The sequence below is a fragment of the Garra rufa genome, chromosome 18, assembly GCF_049309525.1.
Source record: "Garra rufa chromosome 18, GarRuf1.0, whole genome shotgun sequence".
Taxonomy (NCBI): Eukaryota; Metazoa; Chordata; class Actinopteri; order Cypriniformes; family Cyprinidae; genus Garra; species Garra rufa.
Genome location: NC_133378.1, coordinates 15,116,974 through 15,125,813, shown reverse-complemented (window position 1 = coordinate 15,125,813; position 8,840 = coordinate 15,116,974). Strand labels below are relative to the sequence as shown.

The 8,840-nt window shown below is 41.8% G+C and overlaps 1 protein-coding gene across 2 annotated transcripts; it reads right to left on the bottom strand.

Annotated features, from left to right (window-relative positions):
* Positions 1-214: 214 nt before the first annotated feature.
* On the bottom strand, positions 215-6,778 carry spata2 (spermatogenesis associated 2). 2 transcript variants are annotated; one of them, XM_073823092.1, is made up of 4 exons: positions 6,675-6,778; positions 5,704-5,838; positions 3,892-4,665; positions 215-3,696 (listed from the first exon to the last, which is right to left on the bottom strand). In XM_073823092.1, exons 3-4 carry the CDS (start codon positions 4,210-4,212, stop codon positions 2,368-2,370), a joined length of 1,650 nt encoding a protein of 549 aa, XP_073679193.1. In that variant the 5' UTR covers positions 4,213-4,665; positions 5,704-5,838; positions 6,675-6,778; the 3' UTR covers positions 215-2,367. The 2 variants fall into 2 exon arrangements, with proteins under 2 accessions (XP_073679193.1, XP_073679194.1); XM_073823093.1 differs by having other exon boundaries at positions 3,892-4,662.
* Positions 6,779-8,840: the final 2,062 nt, after the last annotated feature.

The window sequence follows — 8,840 nt, the reverse complement described above, 5'->3', positions numbered from 1 at the left end:
ACCTCCCAGGTTTGTATCACTGTACATCACTAGATAATAGAATTAATAAATCCTTAAATGCTTGTCACTTGAAGTGTAGTGCTTAATGTGCGTATAAATGCAGTTTGCCTAAAAGCAACCTGAACCTCTTTTTTTTTGTACACTGAAAATTCCAGTGACTTGTGGTGATTCAGATTTGATCTAAAACTAAAAACACTAAGAACAGTGCTTTTTTGTAGAACTTTATTTTTGAAATTATTTTATAAAATCATCGCTTTTAATTAATTTATATAATTATAGGATTATACTTTTACTGACAAACATTTTGGCTAACTCCTCACCCCCGCCCCACCACGTCTCCGTTGAAGATACAACTTGTTTGCCAGAGAGAGATCCGACCTCTGCAGATGTGAATAATGCTTCATGGACCAGGGGAAAACGAGGAGCAGAGGAGTGTGAATGGAGGAGCATGTCGGGGTCAATTCACTCAGCAGTTCATCTCTAGTGAAGTCACCACACAAACCGATTAACAGGTTACAGTGAGAACTGATTGGTGTGTGAGAGAAAAGTGGCTTAGTCACACACAGTTTATCCATCACTCAGGGTTAAAACACTCTCAAATGGCTCAGTTACCGTGCAGATGAGCAGTAGGGTACAGTTCTGTCTTCACAGCCTGTTGGGGTTTGGCACATTACAGTATTGATTGGTTAATCATGCTGTCACTTGAATGTAAAAATTCAATTAGATTATTCCTGGCTGCTGTTTTGTACTAGAAACAACTGCAGAATTTTAGGACGCAGCAGAGTTTCATTCAACAGAGAGACAAAGGAGAGGAGAGCTAGAGGACCAACCGCATCCATTAACACTTGTTTCACTAAATCAAAAACACATACTGACGTTACTTCGTAAGAACATGCCATCTTTTTGTGCTAGTTTCTGTTTCCCTGACAGATTTTTTTGGCCCTCACTTTATGCTGTGTACAGACATGAAGCATCGAGTCCTGCATTGAGTGCAGCCTTCAGGTGATTGGAAAGGTTACCTAAGGCAGCAGGGAGAGCAGGTTGAAAGGTCTCTGAAATTAAGGATATGTAACCAGAATGATATACTGACTTTGTTCTGTTGATACAGGCACACACAATTAACAAAAAAAAAAAAAAAGGAAAAATATATAGAATTAGCGTTATCTTCATGGAAAAATACAAATCAGGCCAATCAGGGTGAATCTCACAAAAAACATGTCCAAGTCATATTTTACCCCTTTAGTAATAAATAAAACAGAAAGAAAAAAAGCAAGTTCTAATTCCCATAACCTTATGTGCAAACAATATTAAAGTACTACTATAAGAATACATTGTGGTAGTATTTGTTGTACCAAATTTAGTTTATTCTCATTTTAGTTTTATTAAACAAACAAACAAAAACTGTATTTTTGCACTGCAGTAATAAGAAACTTGCTTTCTCTATGTAAAGAGAAACCCCACAATCCTACCTTCGTTGGATTGTGGGGTGAAATATGACCCATAATATCATTTGTGACATTCACCCAGTGGTAACACTTCAGTTTATCATGGTGTGCGTACACACCATCATATTAATTAACCAAAAATAATTGCTTCTAATGACAGTCAGCATAGCAAAATATTAAATTATTCTCCATTTCAATGACTTAACATCTTGACAGGTTACAATAACGTATAGGAATCTGGACAGAGAAATAAAAAAAACATTGACAAAATTATACAGTGCATGAAGTTTGCCAAAAAGAGTTTCATGGTGCTTGCAAAACATGTTAGAGGCCAGGAGTGCCCCCTCCTGGTTTTACTTTCAACAGCAGCATTTTGAACAGCGTAGGCTGACTTCTTAGGGGTAAACCCACAAGGCATTTCTTGTCAGAGGACTCAATATAGTGACTTAACAGCAACTAGAAGTTCTGATACAAATTCACAACTGAAGCCCCATTCAACTGGGAAACCCACCCCACCATGAGACCAATAGTCTTACATAGATCTATAGATTCACAATTCAAAATATATACTATTTACTTCCAGTGTAATGTTATTTTTTTTTCTTCTTTTGTTCAAGTTTGAGAAGTTCCGACTTACTCGTTTCAATTCCAGGGTGAAGTCTCTGCTAAACATTCACAGTTCCTATGCGCTGCATGGTTATTTTTCAAGTTAACAAACACTGATGCTGAATGGAATTCTCCGGTCAAACAGCTTTTTTTTTTATAAAGTAGAGCTACTGAGGGACAGGAAATGCACTGCAAGATCACATGACCAAAACCAAACAACTGCCAACTGAGAAAGGAAGCAGGAAAAGTTAAATAAAAAAATCAAGGGTGGAAAAAGCAGATAAAAAGAGCGATAGAGGTGTAGTGCACGGCTGGTCTATCGATATACGAGGTGGGATATGGTGCTGGATTTGAAATTGAGTTGATGATTGGGCACAAAGTTATGATGGGGATTTTTGCGGGTGCACACATCACTGGCGTAAAGGCTCATGCACGTGTCACATGACACCTTGGAGCAGTTCACACAGGTGTGAGAGGCCCCTGGCTTGTTGCAAAAGCCACAGCGGGAGCCGCCCACACTCATCCGCTCACCCCCACCGCTGCTGCTGCCACCGCTGATCGAGCCGACCACCGGACTGGTGCCCGAACCCACGGGTTTGCTGGGAAACAGCTTGGCGCTCATCACAGCTTTGTCCAGCAACAGCGAGTGGGACTGAGCGTGGGGAAGCGGATGAGGGTGAGGGTGAGTGTGCGAGTGGGCGTTGGAGTAGACGGACAACTTCTCCTTGATGGGCATGTAGCCATCCAAAGGGCGGGAAGTTTTAGTGTAATCCTGAAAGCCGCAACAAGGTGCCGGTTCCACAGAATGGCAGGACGAACACAAGATCATGTCGCACCTCTGGCAAGAGGAGAGCGAAGGACAGCCCATGCCGCAGCCCTGGCACTTCATCACGTGTCCCTTCAGAACCCAAGTGTCCCGGGGTTCTCGAGGCTCCCGGCTCGGCGGCCTAGAGGGCGTCTGGTGGCCACCCAAACCCCGTTCAGTGTACAAGTCCACCTCATCCAGGGAGGACAAGTGGTAGGAGTATGGCTCAGACGGGGGCGATTGAATTGGGAAGAAGTCAGCCACTGGGCTGTAGGAGGGCGGTGCCGCCACAGGGTAAAGCGAAGGGCTCGGTCGGATGATTTCATCCTTCAGGTCTTCTTCCGTGTCGACGAACAATGGCTCTTTGCGCAGGCTGAGTGAGGCCTTCAGCACTGGCTTGCTGGCTTGGTGCCAGTGTCCTGCGCTGTCTGTGACATCCACTGACTTGGACGGCCGACCGCTTCGCCTTAGGTGGGCACGGTCGATGTCCACCGGCCGCACCGACAGCCGGGACAAGTCTCCCGTAAGGCTGTCTCGTCGGCGGAGGGCGTCTGCACACCCTGCTGCATCTTCTCTAGTGTTCCTCCTCACCTCCACGGCGTCCAGCTCCGAGGCAAAGCCCCGAGACATGGACACCACCTCACCGAGTAGACGGCATTCAGCCTGGGCGAGGAGCAGTTCAAAGGCGAGCTGCCGGAGGTGAGAGGTTCCACCAGGATGGTCCCTAAAGTGGTACTGCAATTCCTGGTCTCTTGAGTAGCCCATGGAACGCAGCAGCAAACGCAAGTCTGAGTCGCATATCACCGACTGCAACTGGTAAACATATGGCCCTGTGAAGGTCTGTAGGAATGAAAGGAAAGTCATTACACTGTCAAAAGCAATGATAATTATGATGTTCATACTGTCTCGTCTCACTTTTCACATTCACAAACTAGTCACAAAAAGGTTTTGATAAAAGGCTGAACAATTACTGAATGTAGTGCAGTCTCACTCCTTGGAAAAAATAACAATGAATCCTTTAATCTATTCACTCACCTTTATGCAACGGAACTCCTTCTTCCAAGGAAACAGCAGCAAGTTGGTACACATGGTTTCCAGCGTGGCAAAGGCTGTCTCCAATGTCCGCAAGTTTGCACTCCTCTGAGTCCTCAGGGAGTTCTCAGCAATTTCATAGAACCGAACCATGCGAAAGCGCTGCCCTGGATCGGGCTGGTATGAGCCTAGCAGTGCTGTTGCAGTAGAAATCAGTGCCTCCTCAGTTTTAGCTCCTCCTCCTTCACCGGCTCCCTCCTCAAGCCGATTCTCCAAAGACGCCACATATCTGCGGAATAGATCTTCTCGCAACTTGGCATCCATTGGTGGCAGTGGGCTGCGTACCTTGCAACCTCTTATCCTACAATCCAGGAGTTTCTTTAAATGGGACCCCTTGCCATCTCAAGACCTCTCTCCCACTAGACACCGGAAGACCTGGGACAACGGTGCAGGGTTGGGAGGAAAATCAGCAAACTCCGATCATCCTCCAAAGGAGCGATATGGAATAATGAAAGTGAAGATGTGCTTGGTTTAACTCGGGCGTACGCCTTGCCCAGGGCTCTCTCCTACTGTAACTGGCATCTCTGGGTTTCTCATTAGCCAAAACACCTCAAAAGGAGGAACATGACATGAGAAGGTGGTTGATTTGGGTGCTGGATGGCGAGTCCTTACTTTATTAAGCCTTCACTGCCAAGCTTTCCCCCTGCAGTAGGTTGAAGGTCAGGGTTTGCAGAGAGGAGCGTATATTAAAAACACCATGTTCAATGCTGCCAGCTGCTGCAACGACAGAAGAATAAAATCAGTTTGAAAAAACACAACTCAGGCTGTAGTCTAATAAGTAAGACTCTTTGCCTGCAATCACATAGCTAGTTCATAATGTAGGCACACATCACAAAAAAAAACAAAAAAAACAAAGCAAGCCATGAGTATAAAACATACATACTTGTGACCCTGGACCACAAAACCAGTCATATAGGTCAATTTTTGGAAATTGAAATTTATACATTATCTGAAAGCTGAATAAATAAGCTTTCCATTGGTGGACAATATTTGGCCGAGATTCACCTGTTTAAAAATCTGGAATTGAAGGGTGCAAAACAAATAAAAATATTGAGAAAATAAGCTTTAAAGTTTCCCCAAATAAAGTTCTTTGCAATTCATATTACTAATCAAAAATTAGGTTTTTATATATTTACGGTAGGCAATTTGCAAAATATTCTAATGGAACATGATTTTTACATAATATTCTAATGATTTTTGGCATAAAAGAAAAATCACTAATTTTGACCCATACAGTGTATTTTTAGCTATTGCTATAAATATACCCGTGCTACTTAAGACTGGTTTTGTGATGCAGGGTTACATTTGTGATGCAGTCTAAATTAAAGTTAGGGCTAGATGAAATTATTATTTTTTTTTTTTTTCATTAAAATGTGTGTAATTCTGTGGAATGGATTAGATTTTTTATGGGGTAAACTGAGAGAAATGTATGAAAGTTCTGCATCCTGTTGGTTGATGACATAATGCCATTTTGGCAATGCCTTTGTCCATTGACAGGTATTTAAATGTAACCATGTATTCTAAAAAAAATGCCTTTTTTTAACATATACACTGCAAATATTTCATTATAATAAAGATGGTGCTTCTTTTTTCTGGCAATTAAAAAAAATCCAAAATGGACTAAACATTTGACCTATCTACTGCTATGAGACGTTTCAGTTATTGTTACCAGCTGGACAGCCAGCAGTAAAGTGATTGAGACTGGTTCTATCAGGCAATCAGTATTTACTGCTTAGGTGATTGACTCAAACACACCTGTGCAAAAACCGTGAGCAAAGATGGCAGCAAGCAAGCCATGTACAACAGTACTTCCAAGGGGTCCTGTGTTCATTGAGATGAATGGGAATGCTAACAGATAGCTTTCTCCAGGTATTAAATAGATGTCCTCAGCTGAAATCATAAATGAATTAGCCAAAATATTTAATAAACAAACAAGTAAGAGACAGGAATTCAGAACTTTCTGGAAGTTTTACAGGCACATATGTCCTATTGGACCTGCTAATAAAGTACACATATTATGCAAAGTATATGACTCTATTTCTAACAGTGAATGTGGACTGTTTGCAGTTTGGCTTCATGAAGCTCTTTATTCTTCTAGAATCTAGATGGTAAAGCTGGACACTGAACACTTGCACAGTATCCCCAGCATTTACATTTAGTGATGTAGGCAGTCATTTCAAGCTGCTGAATTCATACTAATACTAAACATCAGACTTTACATGTCTATTATCAAATGGGCCTGTCAATACATCATCATCATCATCATTCTCATCACCACCACCATTCATCAAGACACCATCATATTACAATCACAACATCACACTGAACATGGTGAAGCTAAAACTTCGCCTAAACAAATCAGGGCCCCTAAAGAAGAACACAGTGAAGTGTTAATAATTATTTTATATCTGCATTTCATTGCTACAACTGACATAAACAGTGACGTGTGTTAGCCACATAGCTAATCTGACAGCCTCCTTTACTTACAGTAAATAAACCTGTCAATGCAGCAGTCAGGCCAATCTGACACCACAGCTAGTGTTTATTAAAGAGCTAGACATAAACGAAGTCGTTACCCTACTCGAAGTCGTTTCAACCTCATCTATGACAGATATCAGATGCAGCTAGCACAGCACTGCTAACATTAGCGCAGTTGCAGGGCCCTGTAAACCCACACACGCCGCACAATTTATCCATACACCATCCTGCAATTACTTTTTCATTACCTCAGTAAGAACAAGACGTGAATGTAAACATGCCCGTTCAGTGTCATGCAGTGCTGGGCAGCTCCATTAACGAGCCGCCCTCCTCCCCATCATCCAGCGACTCTTACCTTCATGTTCCGCTGGAAATCCCCACCGCCGCACTGCGCATGCGCCACACTACCTCCCCTGCGCGCTCCCGAGGCTGCAGGCTGCAGGACTGGCGTTGGAACGTTCGATTCATTCAAAGAGTCGATTCACCTACATGATTCGATTCGTTGGAGTCGTCGTTCAAAACAGTTCCCAGAAGTCCCCGCGCTGCATTTAACGCCTTCTTTTCTGAACTTTAAATTAATGTTTATTCAAACACATTGCTGTTTTCAGTTACCTTACACATATTAAGTGTGAAAGTGTATGAGTAATCAGTGACAATTTGTTTAATTTATGTTGTTCCAGTTGACACCTCTTTTCTTCTGTAAAATGTCCTGTTATTTATGTTTCTCATATCTCAACCACACACTAAGGTGTCCAGATTTCTGAAATGAAAACGGGGGACATTCCCTAGTTCAGAGGTCAAAATATCACTGAAATGTGATTATATTCGAATTAAAAAACAGGGACAAAATGTTTCTTTGTTTTTTAATTGTTGTGGGTTCAAAATATTAAAATCATAATTGATAATTACAGTGATGTTTGAGGATCAAACTTACCATAGTATTTTTAATACAATAGTAGTAACTATTGCAAAAAGCAAACCTATCAAAACAGTATTATAATAACAACATTATGGCTTTAGAAAAACACATTAAAAATAAAACAACAAATATGAGAACATATGATGAATAAAACTGTATTTAACAAATTTGTTATTTTCGAACATTTTCACAGCTGTGAGTACATTAAAACATTTCAATTTTTACTATGTTTATGCTTTTGCAAATTGATCTCTTCTATCCCTAATCAGGCTTCTCTGGTGGAAAAAACAAAACAAAAAAACAGCTAAAGCCTAGGCTGGTTGGCTGGTTTTGTTGGTCAACCAGCCTGGTTTTAGCTGGTCATAGCTGGTCAGTAGGCTGGTTTTATAGGGGTTTTGGCCATTTTTCCAGCCTGGCCAGGCCTGGGCTGGTTTTAGCTGGTCAGTAGGCTGGTTTTAGAGGGGTTTTGGCCACTTTTCCAGCCTGGCCAGGCCTTGGCTGGTTTTAGCTGGGTTTTTTTCAGCAGGGTTATTACTTTGCATTTTATTCTCTGACCACAATGTGATTTCTGCAAATGTAATTGTGCCAGTGTAACACAGTGTCCTAACTGCAGGCATCTTTTGCATGTTAATCTGAGTTTTTGTCTTTTTTTACAGTCTATGTTTTACTACCCTGCTGAAAAAAAACTGCTAAAACCAGCCTAGGCTGGTTGGCTGGTCTTAGCTGGTTTAAGCTGGCAGTAGCTGGTTTTAGCTGGTCTCCCAGCCTGGCCAGGCTGGTCGGGTTGGGAAACCACCAGCTAAAATCAGCTACTGCCAGCTTAAACCAGTTAAGACCAGCCTGGCCAGGCTGGAAAAGTGGCCAAAACCCCTCTAAAAAAAAGCCAACCAGCCTAGGCTGGTTTTAGGCACGTGAAATGTCTATTTTTGAATATTAAACTGTAGTGGCATAATCTCATGTACTGATTATGTGCTTTATTCAAAGTTAAAATTGTCTAATGTGAGTTTAAATATCATTGTTTGACAATATATTATAGCCATAGCAACATTAGATAATTTACCTGAGATCTTAAAAAAAATAGGCTAATTTATACATTTGAACGTGCTGTAAAACGGGGACATTTTCGGGGACAACTCCAGTCTGGGACAGGACACCAAAAACCGGGACTGTCCCCGGAAAATGCGGACGTCTGGTCACCCTAAGTTACACTGTTAAAAATGTTCAGTGGAACGCGCAGTCGAGTGATTAATTTTCACATCACGCGTTCCGAATCATTTTAAAGAACCGGTTCACATTCGTGATTCGCTCAAGAATCGGATACCACTAGCCACATAGCACTCAAAACACCAAAACTCTTCATTGCAAGACTACACGCACACTCTAGATACTATATTACAAGCATCTGCTTACCCGCTACGTTTTTTGTCATTAGACAAATAAGGCTGTAATAATGTATTTCCTCATGCGTGTGCATGAGATCAGCTGAGTTATTGCT